At 40.9% G+C, this 24,179-nt stretch overlaps 2 protein-coding genes across 9 annotated transcripts in view; one reads left to right on the top strand and one right to left on the bottom strand.

Moving 5' to 3' along the window:
- Positions 1-7,655: 7,655 nt before the first annotated feature.
- LOC144529528 (fibroblast growth factor 20-like) lies at positions 7,656-9,899 on the bottom strand. Its single transcript, XM_078268649.1, has 3 exons — positions 9,294-9,899; positions 8,188-8,291; positions 7,656-8,018 (listed from the first exon to the last, which is right to left on the bottom strand). The coding sequence occupies exons 1-3, from the start codon at positions 9,625-9,627 to the stop codon at positions 7,773-7,775; spliced, it is 684 nt and encodes a 227-aa protein (XP_078124775.1). The 5' UTR covers positions 9,628-9,899; the 3' UTR covers positions 7,656-7,772.
- Positions 9,900-14,873: 4,974 nt separating this feature from the next.
- The window catches only part of micu3a (mitochondrial calcium uptake 3a), a 30,940-nt gene continuing 21,634 nt past the window's right edge, over positions 14,874-24,179 (top strand). For 5 of the 8 annotated variants that reach the window (XM_078278971.1, XM_078278946.1, XM_078278954.1 and 2 more), the window contains exons 1-4: positions 14,875-15,204; positions 18,952-19,099; positions 20,482-20,513; positions 21,730-21,808. In XM_078278971.1, coding sequence (XP_078135097.1) covers positions 14,941-15,204; positions 18,952-19,099; positions 20,482-20,513; positions 21,730-21,808 — 523 coding nt within the window. In that variant the 5' untranslated portion in view covers positions 14,875-14,940. Of the gene's footprint in view, positions 15,205-18,951; positions 19,100-20,481; positions 20,514-21,729; positions 21,809-24,179 lie in introns of all 8 variants that reach the window. The other 3 variants (XM_078279001.1, XM_078279009.1, XM_078278991.1) reach the window with 2 other exon arrangements.

Below are 24,179 nucleotides of genomic sequence, written 5' to 3'. Positions count from 1 at the left end.
TATTTTACACCACAAGGGTGGAGAACCACAGGGGAATAAGTGTCTGCTGCTGTCTAATTTCTAAACCCTTCTTTCCCTCCTATCAGTTCAGTTCCCAATACCTCTTTCTCTGCACTTCCAAGTTGTCATTTCAGTTCTGGTGAGCTAACATAAATGACAAGAAGATTTAAAAGAGAAAATCTAAAACAGCTTGATGCAGATATGTTAGCAGCAGAGAGCAAATTATCTGGTTTAAATGCTCACACTTTTTTCAAGTTTCACAATTGGTATTAGCATGCTAACACACTAATCTAATACAATGAATATGGTTAACTTTATTCCTGCAGAGCTTGTTATCATTGTCACTGTTAGCACGCTGATGTTAGCATGTAGCTCAATGCACTGCAGTGCCTTACAAAGCTGCAAACATGGCTGTAAAGTTTTAGTGTTATTTTAAATTAAAAATTTATAGTGAGAATGCATTCTCACACTGAAATACTTACAAAACCTACACAGAAACGTAAAGGATGTGTGGCTGAATGTTACTTTCTTACTTGACTTCTTTCTTTCCTCAATCATCTGACATTCAGGAATTAGAGCCCGGAGATTACACACATTAGCTATAACAAAAAAGAGGAAATTAACTTAAAATTGTTTACCGCCCTATAGAGGATTTCCAGCTCCGCCAGTTTAAGTAGTTATCCTGCTTGAGTTCATCATGACAATGAACATTTCCTGAACAGGTTAAAAAAGAAAAAAGAAAATCTTTGACAGTCACACCTGCAGGTTCAACTGAGTTTGTTGTTCATTTTACTTGCAAACGTGCATTACGGGGCACCCAGGAGCATAATTCAGTCAGCTGAATTAATTAAAGTTATAGTTAGGTAGAAACAGTTTGCAGTTGCAGACAAACACTGATTTCATGTAAACCCCTTGTAACCACCAATTATGGCCTGTTGATATGTTTACATGACTTAAAAGGGAATTATTTTTTTATGTGCTGGCACTGTTTTGTGACCTTAGGGCAGATAGAAATCTTAATGGCAACACCCGATGTAAACTAACAAAAATGCATCACGATTTTCATGATCATCTAAAAAAACAAACTGAGACGGTCTGAAAGAACTAGCTTTCGTTCTCTGGCTAATTTTATTCTATGTTGTTCGTAATTTGTGGTTTGTGGGTATGAGCTGAAGACAGTGGTTAGATGGGTATTCGACATGGAATCTGTACGGTGCCTTCTGCTCAACAACATGTTCTACGGCAGCTTCTGAACTGTCGATGATAACAGGGTTGAAAATATGTGCACCGGTGTGAATCTTTCATCTACAATATGTCAGGTAACACTCTTTCATTGAAACAGACTGAGAGAAAATAGCAGGAGGGTGTGGAGGTGCACTTTAGGTACACTTAGTTTACTTTAGCCTGATGTGTTTTAATTGTGTATTGTTGTGTTTTCTGAGGTAATATAACACTTATTTTGGCCAATTTCTTCACACTGTTTAGGCTGTATTATTCTAAATGTATTTCCTTTACATAATAAATATGCTTTTGCTGGTCAAAGTAATAGTCTGCAACATTTGTATTCAGTATAGTAAATACAGTACATCTATTAAGCTTCTTATAGCTAATGCATGCATCAACTGATTTTCTGGCCACTTGGGGGCAGTGGAATGGTATGTAACCACTACATTAACTCATCACCTTAAATTAATAATCTTGATGATTTTCAGTTAAATAGATGTCTCTCAAGTCACTATCTATCACTGAATGAGGTAACACAATGGTGATTGAGCCTATGCCTCACTAGTCTCACATTGCCAGACCTTCCTCCACAGCGCTGCGAAGGAAGGTCTGGCTAGTCCACACAGCATTCCACATGGCATTTCTTTAAACCAATCACAAAGCAGCCTGCTGTTTATTTTGGTCTCTGCTAGCATTGCAAATAAATGGTTATAAGGCCTAAAAAACGAGAAAATAAAAGAGCGATGACTACAAAAACACACCTGCAATTACTGCTTATTGCCATAAGTGCCGCCAAAGAGAACAAAACGGAGATCTTCGAGATTGTAACTTTAATATAGGAAACATGTTAGCAAAAAGTTGTTTATTTACACGTCCAGCAGACACGGAGCAACATTTTAGTTGTGTTTGTGTCTACCTGGTGAAGTACAATAGTCACCCCCTGTTTTTCTCTCTACCAACTACTGAGAGAAATATTTGGCTCTTTAGCTGCTCAATTCAAAATGATTACCAGGTAGTTGCTAACTTTGTCTATATGCCATTTATGACTGGGCCAGTCTTGCATTGCCAGACCTTTCTCCATAGCACTGTGACAGCGCTAGAGTATGCCTACACTGCTTATCTATTCTGGGATAGGGGAAAAAACAATCTGGCTTGTTTGCATTTTTTTTAAAACCAGTCACAACCGTCCTAGGCAGCGCCAAGCCCTGAAAGCGGAAATAGCGAGAGTAGAGGGACATCCAGCACGTGCGAGACACACAGTCAGGCTTTATCCCAGCAATGTACATCTGTTGAGCCAGACTAGGGCTAGGCAGGAAGCATACAATGGGTCTTATAGAGCTTTTTAGCTATAAGCAGATGCCATCAGCAGTACAAAGTTGAGCGAGAGCACTGAGAGTCATACTGAGAACACGGTAAAGTTAATGGCTATAAACCCAAAAACAATGAGCTGAAAGACAATAAAAACACTTTGTATAGCTGACAGGAACTGCAGAGTTGTTGATAATTCTCTGTGATTCATCAAAACGACATCACAACACATTTCACATTACACATATCATTTGATCCATTGTTGATATAAAATATTGATTAGCGCAGCTTAAAAACGAAACATTTTATACTTTTTCAGTAGCAAAAGTAGTGTTACGTTATACTGCTGCTGCGCGTAGACAAGGTGGATGGTTTGGCATACAACGCATGTGACTTTAGTCAAAAGTCAACATTGGTTTCTTTTAAGGTGAAGAGGTTAAGTCATTTGTTAGTCAAAAGTTGGATGAGTTCATAGCTGTCTAATATGTCTAAGAATTTGGAAGGGACAGTTTTTTCTTCTTCTTTTTGTCTGAATTCACCACAGCTGAGTCATTCACACAAGCAGCACCATTAATCTCACGCACAGAGAGGTGATGACAGACTGTGCGCACGTCTTAAGTGTGTGTGCGTGTGTGTGTTGACGACTGCAGGAAGAACACCTGTGTGGATGTAGATACGTACCAGCAGAGATCACTAACTTCTACACCTGCCTGTTGAGAAAAACAAAAAACCCTTACACACACACACACACACACACACACACACACACACACACACACACATAAAAGGGACAGCGGCTGAAAAGTTTTTGATTTGTTTTTAACTTAAATTCTCTATGATAATGAATAGATAATTGTATTTAATTGCTGATAATTGCTCGCTGTTCTTACTGTCAGTGTCAACCATGCCTTATTTGGCATTTTTAACTTCACATTGCTTTTAGTGTTGCTTTTATACAGTAGCCGTTTGGTTCGAGAATTTTTTTGCTTATTGTCAAACATGGAGACCAACATGAGAAGACAGCACACTGAGAAAGAGAAGATCATGTTTTTTTCCACTTGCCTACATCTTTTCCTCTGGTTATCTCTGCAAGGACCATTACCTTGTGGATCCAACAGTGGAGATCTAACCAGTCGATGGAAAACCCCACAGAGGACAGACATAGAGTGAAGAGAGGGGGTGGAGGTACGGCAATACACACACACACACACACACACACACACACACACAAGCCTTCACACATCAGTCAGACAGCCCTCTAGTCAGGAGAACCCCTGGCTCACCTTCACACAGATTCACAGATCTTGCACGCACACACACATACACACACAGAAGTTGTACTGACATGAATCTACGCAGTCACTTTGACTCACATAAACATGCCTCCCCCTTGCTGCAAACACACGCACACTTCAAAGGAAGATTGTAACCTGACAGGCCAGCAACAGTAAGAACCCACATGCAGCTTTTTTCTAATTCTTACTCCCAGAAACCCACCTGTTTCCTACAAAACCTTCAAGTCATACCTCTCTCTCTTGCCTGGTTTGAAGATCTGTGTGTGTGTGTGTGTGTGTGTGTGTGTGTGTGTGTGTGTGTGTGTGTGTGTGTGTGTGTGTGTGTGTGTCTGTGTGTGTGTTTGTGTCAGTGTACGTATGCTGGTACTCAGGCGCTGTCTGTCTGATGTTCTGTCCGTCTCATCCTACACCGTATACTCTTAACAATGTAGCCATGCTCCTGCCTGCACAACTGGGCAGATGTGAACCGCAGCCCAATGTAACCTTATCTGAAACATGTTGCCGAGCTGATGAGCCTGTATGCTGGCACCGAGCTATACATGGCAACATCTCCTTGATGTGAAATGCAGCTGGAAACATAAAACAATTTCAGACAAACGCGCTGAGCTCTGCATGACAACTGTAGGTTAGGCAGACATGCTTACATCTGCAGTTATGTTAGAGCAGAGAAACACGCTGTTTAATTCTTCCCATACAGTTTTTACTCTTGTGTTTCTGTTTTTACAGGCTCAACAAAAAGACACCACCCTCCAAACTCCTTGCTGAATATTACTCTAACAACAACCCCACACGCTGCTTCAACATGTGGAAAAATCCAAAGCTTGATAGACCTAGTTACGGTTGCTAAGCTGTGATTGGACAATCACTGTTAAGGGGAAGGTTTAAGGGAATTGCAGATGTTTAAATTTCCATTTTATCATGAAGTTATTATCACAACATTGAAAGCTCTGGATAGGCCATAAAGTGAAGCTGTTTTTTTTAAAGATTATTTTTTAGGTTTTTCCACCTTTAATTGTCAGGACAGCTAGGTGAGAAAGAGGGGGAAGACATGCAGGAAATCGTCACAGGTCAGATTCAAACCCTGGACCTCTGCGTCAAGAGTTTGCTGACTCTGCTGTTTTATTCCGTTCCACTGTATGGGGCACTATTGGTTCTGAGCAAGGAAATAAAATGTCTCTATGTGTCATCTGGCAGTTTATTTCTTAATTAGTGTTTAAAGTCTGCAATAGTTCCTTCCATGCAAAATCATAGAGAAGGAGATGAAGAGGTGAGAATGTTTTGTCAGCTGCTGTTTCTAAGGCTGCAAAACAATTATCCCAGTATTTTTATATTTTTTTCTTCCTTGCTACATCATTTCCTAGCACTCATCTTTCTGTCTCTGTAGCTGTCTTTCTTTCACATATGCCAGAGTGACATTTGGTCAATTCAGTCTCTGGTGTCATAAGAAGAAGGGCTGACTCACCCAAGACAGGCGGATGAAGAGAGAGATAAAGGGATGATGAAGGGGAGGATAAAAGAGTGTAGCAGTGCACTCGGCCTGACAGTCACTTATCTAATTGCAGTGTCTGTCAGAGGAAGTGCGTGCTGTCTCTTCACTTCCATGACTTCATGTTATTTTTTTCCCACTCCATTACTCCCATCACTCTACCTATTTTAGTTGAACCATACTCTTGACCATTTTGTCACCTCTCTATCATTCTTGCTTTTCTAATGTCTCTCTTTCTCCTTTCTGTCTTTGTGTGACACATTCTTTCAGTCTAAAGATTCTGGAAACTGCACACAAGAACAATCAATGCAAAAATGGACGAAACTGAAATCGTTTTTTTTTTTTTTTTCTTGAAGGAATTAAAGGAATGGTGTTAACCTTCAAGCTTGAAAAAGTTTGATCCGAAATTCAAAGTTTAATGTCACATACATAAAACATAGAAGGATTTGTAGTACGGTGGTTTGAATATATACTTGACTACAAGGATCAGATCACAGTATAACAAAGGTAGGTATTGGTGCTGCTGTAGGGCAAGAAAAGGCAAAGCATGCAACCTAGCACTCTATTTTTATTGGATATTATAGGAGCCATGAGCTAGATGATGCTATAATACATTGTAGCAACATCTAACCAATGGCACTATGATTAGAACGGCATACACATACAAAAGATAAGCTTCAAAAAGCTCATAACAAATGAATGAGGGTCTGCCTTCCTTTCAGTCCAAGAACGCATACTAGCCCACACCAATTAAAGAGTTGCAATGTTTAGGTTTGTGCTGTGTATACTTTACCATATGGATTGTATATTAAAGGAGCAGTTCAGTGATATTTCATGTCAAAGTCAATTTACTTGGAGAGTACAACTCAGCCTGTATAAAACACTTGTATTGTGTTTTACCCAAGAGGCATTGCTTGAGTACTCGGCTTGTATAGTTTGAAACCTAAGGGGGTGTACCAGGCAAGGAGGGGATTAACAAAACGTAACAACAAGTTAACAAGTGTTTTTGACGCTTGACTAAAAGTCAGAATGTCTCTGTCTCTGCTGCATCGACCTGGACCATTCTCTTTATTTTTTAATTATTTTGGACGCCAGCTTTAAGGTTAAGGACTTGCTGCTCTTACAGCAGCTCCAGATGCAAGTAGCTCAAGTTAACCAAATCAGCTCAGATATCCACATGTTCAACAGACACATGGCAATAGTGCACTGTTTTTTACTAGAAAGAAATGACTTTATCACTGACCCATATGACACAAGGCCTTTTGACACTGTGAACACAAAGTCTGAAAAACTAATATGAATGTACCTATTTAATCATACTGTGAGAACGGAAAACAGCAGTTGTTTATACGATGATGACACAAGAAATAAGAAACATCTCTCATGACTTGTTCTGGATATCTTTTTTTATTTTATCTCATACCAAAAAATATATTCTCAAAATAAATAAATCTATGAAATAAATATACTATATGTCCTAGGAAACAAAAACTCATAAATAAGAATACAATCTGTCAACAGGTTTGTAAAGGTGTCTTTGTCGGTCCCGTGCTCGTCGTGGCTGCAGTCAGTGGAAGAACAACAGAATTCCTTCACTGGGTTCTAGAATGAATCTCTAGAGTTCCAACAGAACACGCAGTATACCGCCACAGGACACCACAGAAGAAGTCCTTGTAAAACTCCATTGCATCCGTACTTCTTCTCTTGTTCCTCATGCACTTTGTAGAAAAGTCATATTTTCTGAGCAGCATCTCTCTTTGGAGCAGTTTCAAAGGGAATCCATCCATGGCATCTCAACAGTCAGTCCGATAAAGGTGATTCCCCCAGCTCTCAGACCCGTTTCCCACAACAGACATGGCTGATTTCCAGTGCATGAAACTACCTTTTTGTGTAAACCAGCCACACTGTATAGTGGATTAATCATTTTAATAAATCAGTTACTTAGCAGCCACAGTACTGTTTTGAATAAACTAAGTGAAAACAGTGGAATTGACAAGACTAACCAGCCACAGCAATAAAGCTACTAGCAGCCAGTTGTTACTCTCACTTAGTAGTTCCCACACTTTTGTCCTCATGAACATGCAGTTTGGACCAGCATGTATTTAAGTAGTGGAAAATTCAAACAAAATCCATAAATCATCTGTTTGGCAACCCGCGCCTCTGCATAGGCCAATACAGGAGCAATATTAGGGGCCCAGGTGTCTGTATCTGTAATGGGGCCTTCACATTGTCCACAGAAGATCCCTGTTGTTCCGTCAAACTCCCCGGCTGTCTGGTTCAGAGAGAGTCTCTTTCCATCCTCCATGCTATCGGTGGAGAGTGTTGATTTGGCGCTCTTTTTATGATCCCGTTTTGTCCAGGTCAACAAGATCTTCCATCTCCCTCAAGAAGGGGTTAGGATTAGGTGCATTTGGATTGCATTTCAGGTCAGACATGGTCATGGTAACGTCCCTTCAGTCTCAGCTCTGGCCCAGTATGTCCCTGTAGAGCTCTGGTACTCTATCTGGGTCTACAGGCCTCGGTAGGAAGTGAGTGAACCTCTGATGTCGCCTCGACCTCGTTCCATCACGGGATGTCCCATCTTTGTTCAGAGCAACAAAGTAATATGCACCTCTTTCTCCATGCCGGTAGATGTTGGATGAGTAGGTGTTGTACCAGTTTTCTTCAAATTGCTCCCTAAAAACGGATTCTGCCGATAGCTTCTCCTGCAGAAAGAAAGACAAGCATAGGAAAAGATTATTTTAATGATGCTAAATGTTCCACTTGCTGGCCGCGGGTTACTAATCAAATATGTTGAGAATTGGTAGGTTTAAATATATCTGTTTGCAGATGGATGTGTGTGTTCAGTGTGTACTCAATAGTATGCACACTCACCGATCCGTACAGTTCTCCCTTGCTGTTCATGGCAAGGTAGAGGCCACTGTCCACCCCTCTGATGCTAACCAGTCCCACAGCTAGACTGATGAACTCCAAAATACCTGCACAGACACATAACATTACATTACATTCACTTGTCAGACACTTTAGTTCAAAATGACTTGCAATAAGCACATTCATTCTCATTAACACATCTGATAACACACATAAACATGATTTTAAACATATTCTAATGGAATCAATTTGACATTAGTCCTGCGAAGGTTTGTTCCACTGCTGCTTCAACGTTGCTTGTACAATATCCGACAGGATCATGTATTTGTGAGATAATTTAGATACATAATTCAAATGGGAAATATCTGAAAAAGGGTCGACTGTGCGAATAAAATTGACCTGCACCAAAATGTACAGTAAATAACTATGTATATCCAGACCAGCTGACTCTGACAAGCAAGGCTGGGTGTCTGGAATGGCCTTTGGCATAAGGTTACACCCAAGTCTCAAATGGAATAAATCAAGTGCCAGAAGTGCTACAGCCTGCAGCAGTAAAATAAATCTCTTAGAGGTCTACTTTTGATCTGCCATAAGCTGCAGCTGTTTATCTTGATAAGTGAAGATAAGCTGGTAAAAGTAAAGAAAAGCTTTCAATCTAATCTTAAAAAGGAAATTGTCGTAAAAATGGGCAAACATGAAATATTTAAATTTTAAAGCAATGCTCCATCTAAGCTTGGTTCAGTGTAGCAGCAGCTGCCCTCACAGTGGGCTACTTCATGTAGGCCACTATAGCATTTGGTTATAGTAACCTGGAGTCGTGTTGTTATTATCATGTCATGTTAATAGTTTTCATTTAACAATCATTAACACTTAACTTTCTCCTGTTTTCAACCTATCTCTCCCTCTGTGTGTGTGTGTGTGTGTGTGTGTGTGTGTGTGTGTGTGTGTGTGTGTGTGTGTGTGTGTGTGTGTTCCAGTGTCTCCACCGTAAAGGTACATGTCATTCTACTGTATACAATAGAGCCTAAAGCAGAAATTCCACATTATACTAGTAGCCTTCTACTACTATAGCCTAATGAATATAGCTTTATTTGTGAAGGGGTGTGTACCGAATCTGCTGTGGTCCTTCCTGGTGCCCTGCACGGTGCCGTCGGGACGGATCTCCAGGTGGAAGCCGGTCCTGCAGTAGAGCTGTCGCCGCCTCAGAATCCCCTTCAGATGGCTGAGGTCCGCCAGGCTCCGGGACAGCCTCTCCGCGGACACCAGGTGCTCCTGCTGCTGCCCCTGTCCCCCCATCATCAGTCCGGTCACCGAGTTGTAGTCCACCGCCCCGGCTGGGGTGAGAACGAAGTGAGAGCCAAAGGTAGCCGGAGCAGCACCCGCGGTGCCAAAGCTGTCCAGAAATCCGTTGACGAAGCTCCCAACCTCCGCCGCTGCCCCCATCACAGATAAAACAGCCGATCCGGTTTACAGCACAGGAGATTCAAGTGATGAGCACAGAGCCTCGGTACGAACCAGCGAGCGATTGTCAGTCCGTGAAGCGGAGAAAAAGAAAAGTTGGACGTACGGGAGGAGAAAATCCCCAATGAGTGCGCGTTTTGGCGCAGTCACCATGCAGCACCGTTAATTAGATTGTCATCTAATTGAGATTAAACTCCCGCGTTATCTTGATGTGTGCAGGTATCCTCGGTTGCAGCAGCCCGTGTCCCTTCTTCTCCTCTCTTCTTCTGCTATTTATCCCTCTCTCCAGTCCTGTCCGCTCCCTCTCTCTCTCCTCCTCACCTCGGGATACTCCCCTTTGCTCCGGTGCACTTCAGGGGTTTTCTCTCTCTCTCTCTCTCTCTCTCTCTCTCTCTCTCTCTCTCTCTCTCTGTCTTTCCTCAATTCACTTCAGCCTTTTTATTTCTGCTGTAGCCTCCGTTCTCTCAGCTCCTCCAGCGGCAGCATGTTGCGCAGTGAGACCAGTAGGTACACTGCACACAACATCTAGGCTATATAACGCAACACTCCCTGGAGATTCACAACGAGTTGCCTTTTAATGCAAATTCACCCCGATCTCCTCCCTTTATGGCTCATATCTGCTCCCCTTCATCCCTCTGCTCATCGTTCTCCTGTCTCACCTTTGATGTTCAGTTTCAGTCGAGCGCAGGGACTTGGAGAGCAAATAAAAAACTAATAAAAAATGATCATGCCAGGCTCCCTCCCACCCCCCTCCTCGCTTCCCCTTGCAGCACCACAACGGCTTCACTCAAGCTCATATAGGCTACGCAATGTCATAGTGCTCATTCAGTGTTGCTGATTTAACTGTGTTAGTGTATGTTTTAGAGGGGAGTGCGCATCAGCAGCAACCTGTGTGTGAGACATAGAGAGAGCGTGTGTGTATATGCCAAACAGCATGAAAGTGATATAGCCATTAGCCTACCCTAAACGCTTTACAACCCCACGCCCCCGTTCCGAAATGACTCAGGTGCGGCGGGAGAGAGAGGAAAGCCCCCATTTGCGTAATTTTCGCACTCGACTGTTGATTTATTGCTCCCGTTTTATGTAAGCCAGCCGCACGTTTACAGCGCCCGCACAGACACACACACACACACACACACACACACACACACACACACACACACACAATCGTACACGCGCGCGCGCTCACGCACGCACGCACGCACACACACACACACACACACACACACACACACACACACACACACACACACACACACCTGTGCAAACGACATCACTTGACTGTCAATCCCTTCATTGATCTTTCCACTGTGCTTTGAACAGGGTAGGAGCCCATATATCCTTAATTGTGGTCTTAAAAGACGAATCAAAGACAGAGGCTTCAAAGTGCAGGGATCTTGTAAGGGGATCAGGCAATAACAACCACAAACGGGGAATATACCTGTTTGAACTGCAAGCTTAGATAATACCCCGACACTTGACACTTGAAGGGCTTCAAAAGCTGATAATTCTTTATGCAAATGAACTAAGTGTGTTATGCATATATTCTTGTTGATCATAACTTTGGACATATTTCATTGGCCATATTTGTGTAACAACTGCAATAATGTATTGGTTACCTTCTTTATGCAAGAACACCCTTGAACTCATTGCAGACTAAATTATTTTGCTTTATTTATTTTATTTGCAGAAAAAAAACATGCTATTGATTAGATTGGGGGTTATTTTGTATCAGAGCAATGTAAAATATGATCAAATTGAATGGTTGTCAAATATGGGATTTTGACTTGTAGCTATTGCACCAACAAAATATTAAATTTGACCACTCTCCTTCATTTATGCGCTATCATTTGCTTGTGGTCAAACATGTTTGATTTAGATCGTCGTTTCATCTGAGCAGTGGCACAGTGGAACATGTTCCATCCTATATGGCATTGATTTTGGCGCGGACACGCGGTCTCGCACACAAACGTACACGCGCACGCAGCTGCCCCCTCCCTTGGGAGTTGCGTTGATAAATGAGTTGAAGGTGCTTGAGGTGTTTGTGTGGTCGCTATACGCAGGTCATGTTATACTCGTGTCGATTTCTCCAGCATGACAGGAAGACATTGTGGGCATATGTGGGTTTTCAAAAAAGCTGTTTATTTATATAGGCTATGTTATGTGTGGATATATGCACTGGTTGTGTGCATGGGTTTGTAAGACAGACACACTTAGTTAGTGGTGGCGTGCGTCCTTCTCCCTCTTTCCCTCGCTTCATTAGTATTTATGACCAGTAAAAAAAAAAATCCCTTCTTTTTAAAGAATCGATCAGAATCGCCGCAGGCTGATCAGATCTTGACGCATTGGATATCGATCAGGCCACATGAAGATGTCAACTACAATGCCACATTTCCATGCAAGGTGCAAGTTCCCAGGGTCACATGGTTTGCTTTAAAATATATTTCTGTTGGTTTACTGCCCCGTTTGTGACATGGGACAGAGAGTGAAGCCAACCATAGCCAACGTAGCAGTCATCGAGGAGGAGGAGGATGAGGCCCCCAGGGTCATACCCCCCCCCACACACACACACACACACACACACACACACACACACACACACACACACACAAACACACACACACACACACACAGAAATTACAACCTAATCGAATGCCTGGATAATGGAACAACTGAATAGGCCTAAGTAGCCTAGAGGTTATTAATGTAAGTGGGTTCCAAACAAGGGTCTAGTGAACTCTTAGGGTCCTTGAAAGCAGGATTCAGAGGCCCTTATCAAAATGTACACTGGTTTAATTTCATCTTTACATAATCTGTATTAGAAAATGCATAATAATCAGATTTTGCTCTCACTACTTGTCCCCAGATAGGTCTGGGATTCAAAAATCAACCAAACCAAAGGCTTTTGTCCCTTATTAGACAAACTGTTATCAAATGGGTTTTTTAGGTAACCTAATGTGTTTCTGCTTGGAGGAAATGCGGCACTTTTTACTCCATTACATTTATCTGACAGCCGTTGTTATTATTAGTAGTATTTTATTTTACTTAGGCTATAACAGAGTAGGCTATATGCTATTTTAAAACTGTGAGTATATTGATATTGTTTTATGAAACAAAAGGTCTGATTACTTCTTCCACCACTGTTGATAATATGACGGTAAAATATGATCTCCAGTCGATCAATTACACTTTAGATATGATGTAGCCTATCAACTAAAATCATTAGGCCTATATGGCCATACAGGTCTAGCCATATAGCATGCTACTGAATGTAATGTGTAGCCTAATGTCAGTTTATTGTTAAAGTCTACTCATGTAAACTGGGTGAATAGAGGCCACTGTTTATCTTCAACTACATTCTTGTTTATAATTGTCCGCTGTTGAAATGAATCATTCACTCACACTCAATGAAGTATCAATTCCTCTCCACTGGCACTTTGCTCCCTTACTGGACAAACTGTTATCAAATGGGGGTGTGCAGGACCTAATGTGTATCTGCTTGGAGCTCTGTAGCCTAAATATGCTACTAGAAATCAGAGCTATAGTCAAGAACTAAATCAACTCCAAGTCAAGTCCTAAGACCAGGTCCAGTCAAGTCTGAGTCCAGATTAAGCCAAGACCAAGTCCTGTTCAACACCATAATAGGCAATAGTGTCTTTTCAATGCTAATATAGGAATTAAGGAGTCACAGGGATGGACAGAAATATTTGATCTATAATCAAGATTGTTCTATCGTTCAACAACAAACTAATCAATGCTTAGAATTAAGGTTTAAGGACCATTAACCGTTAACTGAAATCCCTCAAAGGTATGCAACTTTTCTGCATTAAAATGTCTAAAAACAGCTAGACCTATGTTTTTGTTGAGTTTTGTACTTACATTATCCCAATGATAGGAAAATCTGTGATGTGCGATAACATTGTTCAATACTGTGATGATGATATGACTTGCGATAAATAACCAAATATTGAAGTGTGCATATTTACTATACATTTCCTATCTCAGCCTGGTTGTATTTAAATTCAGAACCTGATTATAATTGAATGATTTAAATATAGCTAGGCATCTCCATCAGTCAACCAATTAGGGAGCCTATTGTTTTAATATGCTGATAATCTTGTTTGGATTGTGACCAAATTAAAAATCAAAGGAACAAATTAAGGGGTTAATAGCTATATTCAACCATTAAAGAGTTTATGTGTACCAAGAGGGTTTGATAGTCATTGTTTGATCTGTTTTCAACTTTTGGCTAAATGGGACTCATATGGTTATAGTGATCCACCGTGCTTCATGTGTGAACAGGTGACAGGCCCATCTATTAGACTTCTCCCCTTTATTCTCTCAGCATCAAAGTCATAAGAAAAGCCCCATCAGGTTAACATTGGTCTTACATGTAAAAACTTAAATGAAGAGTTCATCTTTGATATTCGTTTGATATCTGCTCTCCATTGGCTCCTTTGATCCTGAACTTCCCACTGGAAATTTGATACCACACTGACCATCAATGGAAAGTGAAGATTGACTAATGTTGACATCATTAGTCACTTATAATTTCCCCGTTGTAAACCGAGATGGTTGATAATAGATTTACTTCTGCTAAATACAATTTTGAGGTGATTTTTACTTGATTATTTCCATTTTATGATACTTTACTTCTACTTTACCACGTTTGAGGAGGAAATGTGGTACTTTTCTCAATTACATTTATCTGACGGCCGTTATTATTATTATTATTATTATTATTATTTTTTATTTTTTTTATTTTTATTTTTACTTAGGCTATAACAGAGTAGGCTATAGGCTATTTCCTATTTTAAAACTGTGAGTCTATTGATATTTTTTTGTAAAACAAAAGATCTGATTACTTCTTCCACCACTGTTGATAATATGACGGTGAAATATGATCTCCAGTCAATTAATTACACTTTAGATATGATGTAGCCTATCAAGTTATTAGGCCTATATGGCCATACAGGTCTAGCCATATAGCATGTTACTGAATTTAATGTGTAGCCTCATGTCAGTTTATTGTTAAATTCTACTCATGTAAACTAGGTGAATAGGGGCCACTGTTTATCTTGGACTACATTCTTGTTTATAATTGTCCGCGGTTGAAATGAATCACTCACTCTCACTCACTCAGTGAAGCGTCAATTCCTCTCCACTGGCACTTTGCTCTCAGCCTCAGCATCAACAGTGCCCTCACATCTCGCGATGATTTTGTGCTGCCCGCAAAGTTATAATCACGCCAGCACAGCAGCGGCAGCAGCAGCAACAACAGCTACAACAGCAGTAATGGCCGCTTTCCGCAGAGTGGCAGCGCTGGCCGGTAAACTAAACCTCTTGTCGGCGGCGAGAAACGAGCTCGTCGGTGGTCAAACGGCCAGTGGAAGAGGAACACGGAGATGTCTGGCTGTCGGGATGTGTCTTGCAACGGGAGGCGCCGTGGCGCTTTACTTCTACAACGATATGACGAGCGGCAGAGGCAGGAAGAGGATGGGGAGTCACAGCATCAACGGTTTGCTACCGTCCATCCCGACCGTTGAAGCCAAGGAGAAGGTGAGGCTGACTTGATATTGGCGCTGCGGTTTGTAACGGTAACAAGGCTTTAAGTGACACGTAGCGACATGGTAGGTCGTTGGCAGAAAATGTGTTCTCACTGTTGACATAGGGGCCTCGGTGTGAAGGACTGTGGAGTAGATTAAAAACGACAGTCCACTAGAGTAAAGTAATCTCCTTCCACTAAAATTGAACCACATCGGCCCAGTTAGACGGGCCTACTTGTGTTTTGTAGCTATGGTGTGGCAGGCAGTTTATATGATTTCCTCTCGGGCGGATAAACTGTGTCATTCATTCCCAGCACGCCCAGTGGAAACTGTTTCTCACTGTCTGGCTGCAGGACGGTGTGCGTGCGCAGATGCAGGAATGGCGCTCTCCGCTCGAGCTGGTGCTGAAATGACAGCTCGTTGAGGATGTTACTGTCAGTCAGCTGTATAAACTGCTCACAGCAACATTTTAAAATCAAGAGTAACACGTTGTTAAGTTACTTAATATACAGCTAGATACTATTTAAATTCACCAGTTTCCAGTGGTGGGAAATTACTCAGATCCTTTAAAGGTTAAAGGTAAAAATTTAAAAAAAATCTGTAATCTGTAAACTAAAGTATAGCTATCAAATAAATGCATTGGAATGAAAAGTAATTTCCTCTGAAATGTAGAGGGGTAGATATGTAAAGTAGCATAAATAGGTATAGTCTACTTAGCACTTCTGCCTCACAGCAAGAAGGTTCTGGGTTCGAATCCAGGTCGTTCCGGGCCTTTCTGCGTGTTTCTGCGTGGGTTTCCTCCGGGTGCTCCGGTTTCTTCCCACCATAAAGACAAGCATGCTAGGTAATTAGGACTACAGTTGAAAATTAGCCGACTGGCTAACACTGGTGCATTTACAGAAATGTTGATTAATGTGCATTGTCCTAATCAAATAAACTTACAAACTACAAGTAATGAGTATAATAGTACAGTGCTTCACAATTGTGTTTTAAGGACAGTACTTGAGTAAATTTACTGTACCTAGTTTGAATACTGCCATTATCTAATGATTAGTTCCTAGTGGAGCTGAAACAATTAGTTTATTGACAAAAATATAATTGGCAACATTTTGATAATTCATCGTAGATAATTGATTTCAAGCAAAAATGCTCAATTTTTGGTCTTTGGACTGTTGGTTGGACAAAGCAATACATTTAAAGATGTCACCTTAGGCCTTAGAAATATGTTCATTGTGTCAATATGTGCCATGTGTTCATGCATATATTTCTGTTGAGTGTGTATATGCACACCTAACTTTTACTTATTTTCTGGATACGTAGAGTAATTTAAAGTTGTAGTTGTTACTAGAAATGCACCATTGCTTAATGATTACATAACCATCATCTTTTGGTCCCTCAAGTAAAGTAGAGCATCACCCCACTGACATGACAAGTACCTTCTAAAATTTACCTCTAGTAGTTTATAAATGACACAAGCCAGAGACAACAGAATATCAATCATATTCAGAACACATTTACATGTCATAAAGACCATTAACTTAACAGCGACACCAGATGTTAGGCATCTAACTTGTGAGCATACATTTAACATACACATCAGCTGCTTAATGATCAGTAGGTATGTCCTCATCAAGTTATTTTGAGTTGATAATGGGTCTGCTAATACAGAGTCTGGTCTGATGCTTGTATGATGGAAATAAGCTCATTTAAGCTACAACTTGAAAATGAAATAATATAGAACTTAATTTCAGAAGATATGCAATGCTGATCAAATATGTATCTGGCGCATTGAAATAACAGCGTTTTTGGTAGGCCTACTGAAATGAACTGATACCAGTGGTTTGTTGGAGGATAGTAAATCAATCTAAAACATGTGCTAAAAATGGCCATCAATCATGTAAAGTGTGCAGGTTGTAAGTGTAAGGTTAGGTCTTCTAAACAGCCAGGGATAAAAGAGTTGTCTGTTGGGACACTGGGATGAAGGAGGGTTAGCCGGTTTAGAAGCAGGAGAGCCTATAAAAAGACATGCAGGAGACCTGAGTGAGGAACAAGTTGGCTAGATAGCCACCTTACTTGGGCACACGATACCTCCAGTGGGGAAATGGAAACACAACCATCTGCAACACTCCTGGAGAAAGGAGAGTGAAGCAGAAGTAAAAGAAACAGTGAGACACTGCTGGCAAAACTTGTAGAATTAATCTTTGACACTTAAGAGGCAAGTTCAGCATCAGACTTGTTGTATCACAACGGAGAAACCTGTTACTTCCAATTTGTATTTGTATGACGCCTAGCAAATATATTACAGTGTTATCAATTTCTGACACCACAGACTCAAGAGCTGGTTGATATCTGCTGGGACCTTAGCTCAATTGTACTTTAATTTCACTAAACTGAAATAATTAAACTTGATCTTAGAAGGGAACACAGGAGGGTTAGCATAGTTTAACTCTAAGAAAACTGAGTAAGAGATGGACTTAAAGCTGCAGCTGTGAATGGAGAACACTGGGTTGCCTGAGGGGAAAACACCTGAAGCATCTGCTGTCCAGTCAGGAGAACAAGACTAGGCGGCAGGAACGGGTTTAGTAGTGGCTACATGACAGTATAACTGCACAGTGTACCACAGTGAATGTCATTTCAAATCACTGCCATTTAATTATATTGTTTCCAAGGAGCTGACATTACTTTTTACTTCATGTTGTGCAGCATGGCATGTGAACCTAGCTGCCTTTGCAAACCTTTATAAACTTCATTCATTAGTGAGAGTCAAAGCCATGGGCGTCTGTGCTCTTACACTTGATTACAGTGCATTCCCATGAAGCCGAGCACTCATCTCCTATTCATGCCTTCAAAAGCCCCCTTGGGGAAAACAGCATCAAAGCTTTATGAATGAATATGCGTGCTAATTAGCATGTTAGCTGAGCTGAGCAGGAACCTCAGTGCGCTGGGGCCTCCGGCCAAACAGGTTTAAATTTGGAAACCTCTCTGCTAATTACACAGCTTCATGCAGCACAATCTGTTGGCGTAGCAGCTCTCCTACACTGCAGCTAATCAAGTTGAATCCCTGGCCTCTTACAGAGAGAGAGATGCTAATCAAGTAGAAAGTAGTGACAGCGTAGTTGTGTGTGTGTGTGTGTGTGTGTGTGTGTGTGTGTGTGTGTGTGTGTGTGTGTGTGTGTGTGTGTGTGTGTGTGTGTGTGTGTGCCCCTGTTCTCCTTTTATTGTACTGTGCCAGAGGTGCTGACTGTTTATAATCACAGAGAGCTAAATGGAGAGAGTTGATGCCAGGAATAGATGGATCTCCTCGTTATATACGCTCAAAAGCAGTTTAGATTCGGGTGTCTTTGTGAGAGGCCAGAGAGTTTTCTCTTCACAGATGGGGAAGTCACATTCAAACTATAATCACTGAGGACAATTAACACCAATGGGGATTATTTAAATCTGCTGGTTAAATTGTAAAAGTACATTTTTACATGTACCTTTTTATTATAGCCTGCATTTTTCACATAATATGACATTATGACCACCACACACACATAATCCATTTAATTTGATGTTAATATTGTCAGTAATGTAATATTAATAAAATAACTAAAGTGTACTCCTTTGATTGCACTTGTCTCCTGCTCCCCAGCCTTGATAATAACTGTTTTGTTGCTGTAATTTCGTAATCTCTTTTGAGATGCCTGTCGCCTTAAATTCTTTTGATCAGAAGAAATATCCTAAAACTAACACAGTAATACTTTTGTTTTTATGTCTGCAGGCACGTCTGTTTGACTTTGAGGATGGAGACGTGTACATGTCGTCCCATGAGCATCGCTTCCGCATGTTTAGCTCCGTAGAGTATGATGGGCAGCTGTACATGACTCCACAGAACTTCATCGAGTCGGTCACCATGAACGAACCTAGAAGTATGTTTCACTGACTTTTACTTTGCTTTTACACTCTTGGTCTGGGACAGAATATAATGAAATGAATGGGGTTTGTATCCAGACTTGAGGCGTGTTTGTATATTGTGTAGAGGCCATGCTTTCCTTCCTGGCCCAAAGTATCTTTGAACTTCAGTTAAAAAAAGTCTTTTTGCCTTTTATTGGATATGAAAGCAGAGAGTTATGAAAGGGGGGAAGACATGCAGGAAAGCCATCACAGGTCAGAGTCAAACCCTGGACCTTCTGTGTCAAGGAATAAACCCTCTGCATGTGTGCTCCTGCGCTACCAACTGAGCTAACCAGCTACTCAAGCTTGTTACTTTGAGAGAAATTACATCTTCTATTTGCATCCAAGCCATTTTAATTTGATGAAGCTATACAGTTATTTTTATGACTGTGTCCCATTTTCCCCCTGGCATTAACATGTGGCTTATGTATGGAATATATCCAGATTTTGATGGATTACATTTATGTGACATCATGCATTAAATGTATCTTTCCCAAACAGTACAGTTCCATCCTGCTGTTTTAGCATCTCACAATATCCATTTTACTAAACACTTTAAACACGTCTGCGCTGTTTCTGTCAGCCTGCTGCCAGTTGTAACAGATTAGCCCTGGCCAGCCAGCCTCAAAGCAGATGGCTTTACAGCTATTGTTTAGTCTGAGGTTAACGTTAGTCAGACACACACACACACACACACACACACACACACACACACACACACACACACACACACACACACACACACACACACACAGTTGCTCACATTTACCCTTCCTCTTAACCAGTAAATATCTAAACCAGACGCTTAACTTGTGTTTTACTTTGTGACAACTGGTTTAAAAATGCCCTTAAAAGATGAGGTTATCACAAACACCCATCCAAAAGAGCTACCATTCCTTTCTTCAGCGAGCATGTGATTGTATTGCGTGCACCTGTATGTGTGTGTTTATAGCTACGCTGCCTCACTGACATACGATACAGCCACACATACCCTCTTAGCAGCCGACATCCTCTAATGCCCCCTTTGAAGTTGAATTAGATGAACTTTGTTGTATAAAACAGAACAAAAGTAGCATGTGCTTTTACGGGGACATTCCACATACTACAAAGACAAGCACGGGGCACTTAAGACAGTACAAATGGGCCTGTGATGATGACAGTGTATATACAATGTGTGTGTCTGTGTGTGTGTGTGTGTGTGTGTGTGTGTGTGTGTGTCTGTGTGTGTGTTGTGACTGTACCCAGCACATTAAGACCCATTTCTAGATCATACAGATGCTATCTAACCAAGCCCACCCAAACTTTCTTCTCCTCTTTCCCTTCTTCTTCTCTCCTCTTTTGTCTCGTTCTCTGGCAGACAAGAGGCCCTGGAGATCCCTGGCCAAACAGGTGGGAGACACACTCTTAATGCGTCTTTCTTTTGCTGTTGCAGGCATCTGTTGCACGTTACATCTGTTGCAGACTCTGCCAAGTTAAAATCCTGATTTTACCAGGATTCTTGAAGAGTTTCTTCGTGTAAACGTAAAGGTTCTACATGTATATTAGCATTAGTGCATGATAACACATCATTATTGAGTTCATTGTCACTATATGTAAAGAAAAAACAGGTGAAGGAAGCCTTTAGTGGCCTACACACTGCATGTTACACTGGATGCTGTGCCAGGCCTGAAAAAACCAGAACAAATATATATAATGTGCAGTCTCTGATCCATTCATTCAACACAAATCAGGTGCTTTGCTTCCCTGCCTTCCCTGCGCGTTACCTCCACCAGTTGTTTATTAGTTGAAAGTGTGGCTTGCATGCAGTAAACATTTGCATTACTGCTCTCTACAGGAAGCAAGAATGTGTATTGTGTCATTCACATGGTCATTCTAGTACAGCATGAGATACAAGCAAAAAGGAAACCTGCTAATTAAACATTGCTCCATAGTGCCAACAGAGGTAAAAAAAAAAAAAATCCACAGGTTACCTATTTACAAGCAATGGACACTTTACTTGTTTTCAAATGGTTCTTTGCTTCCTTTTCACTTGATTGCAAAAAAATAAAATTTTAGATACAATACTAGAATAAATAACAAGATTGTATATTATGGATGGATAGTTTTGTTGTGAATCCTTTCCCTCTTTCCGTGGCATGATACCCTCTCTCTCTTTTTCTGTCTATGTTAAAGGTCCCATGGCATGAACATTTCACTTTATGAGGTTTTTTTTAACATTAATATGAGTTCCCCCAGCCTGCCTATGGTCCCCCAGTGGCTAGAAATGGTGATAGGTGTAAACCGAGCCTTGGGTGTCCTGCTCCGCCTTTGAGAAAATGAAAGCTCAGATGGACCGATCTGGAATCTTCTCCTTATGACGTCATAAGGACAAAGGTTACCTCCCCTTTCTCTGCTTTGCCCGCCCAGAGAATTTGGCCCACCCATGAGAAAGAGAGAGACAACATGGCTTTCAAACAAGCGAAGCATGGCAGTTGGTCAAGGCCAAAAAGCAGCATGTCATAGGACCTTTAATGTCATGGTTTGAATTTTAAAGGTTATGTTTGTAGTTATATGGTGTATGTCAGGCAACTCCCTTGTAAATTGTGTGTTTGTGTGCGCTTGTCAGGAGCTGGAAAAGGTTTTGTCAGAAACTCCCCCAGTATGGAGAGGATCCTCCAAACTGTTCCGCAACCTGAGAGAACGAGGTCGGAGAAGATACACGCACACACACACACACACACACACACACACACACACACACACACATGAAAAGGAGCAAAGTCACCTTGAGTACACACACACACACACACACACACACACACACACACACACACACACACACACATGAAAAGGAGCAAAGTCACCTTGAGTACACACACACACACACACACACACACACACACACACTCCTAAATAACACTTATTCAATTGTTATCAAAGTAGTAAGATAATAACAAGGTCAGAGAATGTCTTTGGAGTTTTGTTTCGCCATTATAGTTTCATTTGCTTTATAGATATACTCAATATACTAATTTCACTGTAAATGATGTACAGCTTAAATTTTCTGTTGATATGAGGAGTCAGTGATAAACAGTTTTATACATTTTACAGCATTCTTGCAGCTTTTTAGTGCACTTGCTTGTCTGTATGAATACCAAGCTTACCTGCTGATGTGTGACTAAATAGCCCTTGTGAGCTTGTGTGTGTGTGTGTGTGTGTGTGTGTGTGTGTGTGTGTGTGTGTGTGTGTGTGTGTGTGTGTCAGTCAGTCAGTCACTGTAGGTGTCTCTAATCCGGGGTTGAAGCCATGCTGTCCTTCCTCAAACAACCTGCTGAAAAAAACTAAAAATAACCCCCCCGCTCCTTCTCCTCCTATCCTCCCCCAGTCCTTTCCACTTCACTGTTCCTTTCCTACACACACACACACACACACACACACACACACACACACACACACACACACACACACTCGCTAAATATAACGTACACTCTCTTTCTCTATAATGATAATGTTTTACACCTTATAACTAATGTGTGTGAGTTTGTGTTATGTTTATGCTTCAGGGACCAGTATCCAGGAGCATTGGCCTCATCCTTTTTTAATTAGAAAGATAGAGAGAGAAAAAGCAGATACAAAAAACTGAGAAGAAATGAAAAAGGAGAGAGAGAGAGAGAGAGAGAGAGAGAGAGAGAGAGAAGTGGGGAGACGTAGAGAAATCGAAAAAAGTAGCTGGAGTGTAAAGGAACAAATATTTACAGATAAACAGTCTAAGTAGAGTGAGGAATGAAAGAGCACAAGAGGAAAGAGACATTGTAATATACAGTGCATGTCTATTCAAATTGCTGGTGGCATAATACAAAGACCACACGCACACACACACACACACACACACACACACACACACACACACACACACACACACACACACACACAGTACACCTCCCTATGTATACTTATTTGTTTTTATTACCTCTAAACCACTTTGTTTATTCACACATTTATTCAAATCAGCGTGTGTGTGTGTATGTGTGTGTGTGTGTGTGTGTGTGTGTGTGTGTGTGTGTGTGTGCGCTGATGTCAGAACATGCTCTCCTCTGAGTGAGGACAGTTAAAATCTTTTGGATGGCTTTGGATTTCTGAGAATGACTTAGCTATGTGTCAGACAAAGGAATGCATAGTGTTGCCTGAACATTGTTGACTGTGTGTTTTTTTTTTTGGGGGGGGGGCTATACAACGTGTCAGTATTGGTTGGCCTTGTGTTACACAATAACCTGGCACAGTACTTTGGTTTAGAAACATCCAATGTATTCAGCAATGTGATGAGTTCACGGTTAGGTGATTATTTCTATATCATAGCATTCTGGGCATTTACATGACAGACTACAGCTCATAGTAAATGTAAATCCATATTGTCAGCCATAAATCATATCAGTTGTATGAATGTACCTATAATGAGTTTATGTTTTACTGGTGTTAAAAACATTATTTATAACTAGAACAGCCCCATATATTTTCTTCTTAAAAAAAACTTTATCTTAGTCAGAAACAGTTATGGATATGGGGCCATAAAGCCATTGAGACATTGTGATATTGGTTTATACAAATAAACCTGACTTTTTATTTTTGACATACTATCATCTTATAATTATATCCATTTCTAGGCAAACATAACATTTTAAAATGTATAGACACCAGCAAATATAAATAAATGGCTATAATAGATACATATGTAAATAGCAAACATAGTAGTATCAAACTAAATTAAATTTTGTTTAGACTGATCATTGACTTTGTTGGAATGTTTTTTCTCCTGATGATAATAACTACCTGGGAATTAATGTCTACCCACCCCTTTAATCAGTAGCATATCACAAAGTGTGTGAGTCTAAACATGCAGAATGCATTTTAGAAACTTGAGTAGTTTCAGAGTGTATCTCCTGGTTTTTACACAGCTCAGGCTACATGGGGGAAAAGATAATTCAGTTCCAAACCAGCTCCTCTACACAAAGCAGTCGGGCATCAGGAAAACACAAGGCTTACACTGGTTTTAGCTGGTGTCATGTTCACCCACACACA

The sequence above is a fragment of the Sander vitreus genome, chromosome 2 (assembly GCF_031162955.1).
Source record: "Sander vitreus isolate 19-12246 chromosome 2, sanVit1, whole genome shotgun sequence".
Taxonomy (NCBI): Eukaryota; Metazoa; Chordata; class Actinopteri; order Perciformes; family Percidae; genus Sander; species Sander vitreus.
The sequence above is the reverse complement of the archived record's forward strand: the minus strand, read 5'-3'. Positions and strand labels throughout refer to the sequence as shown.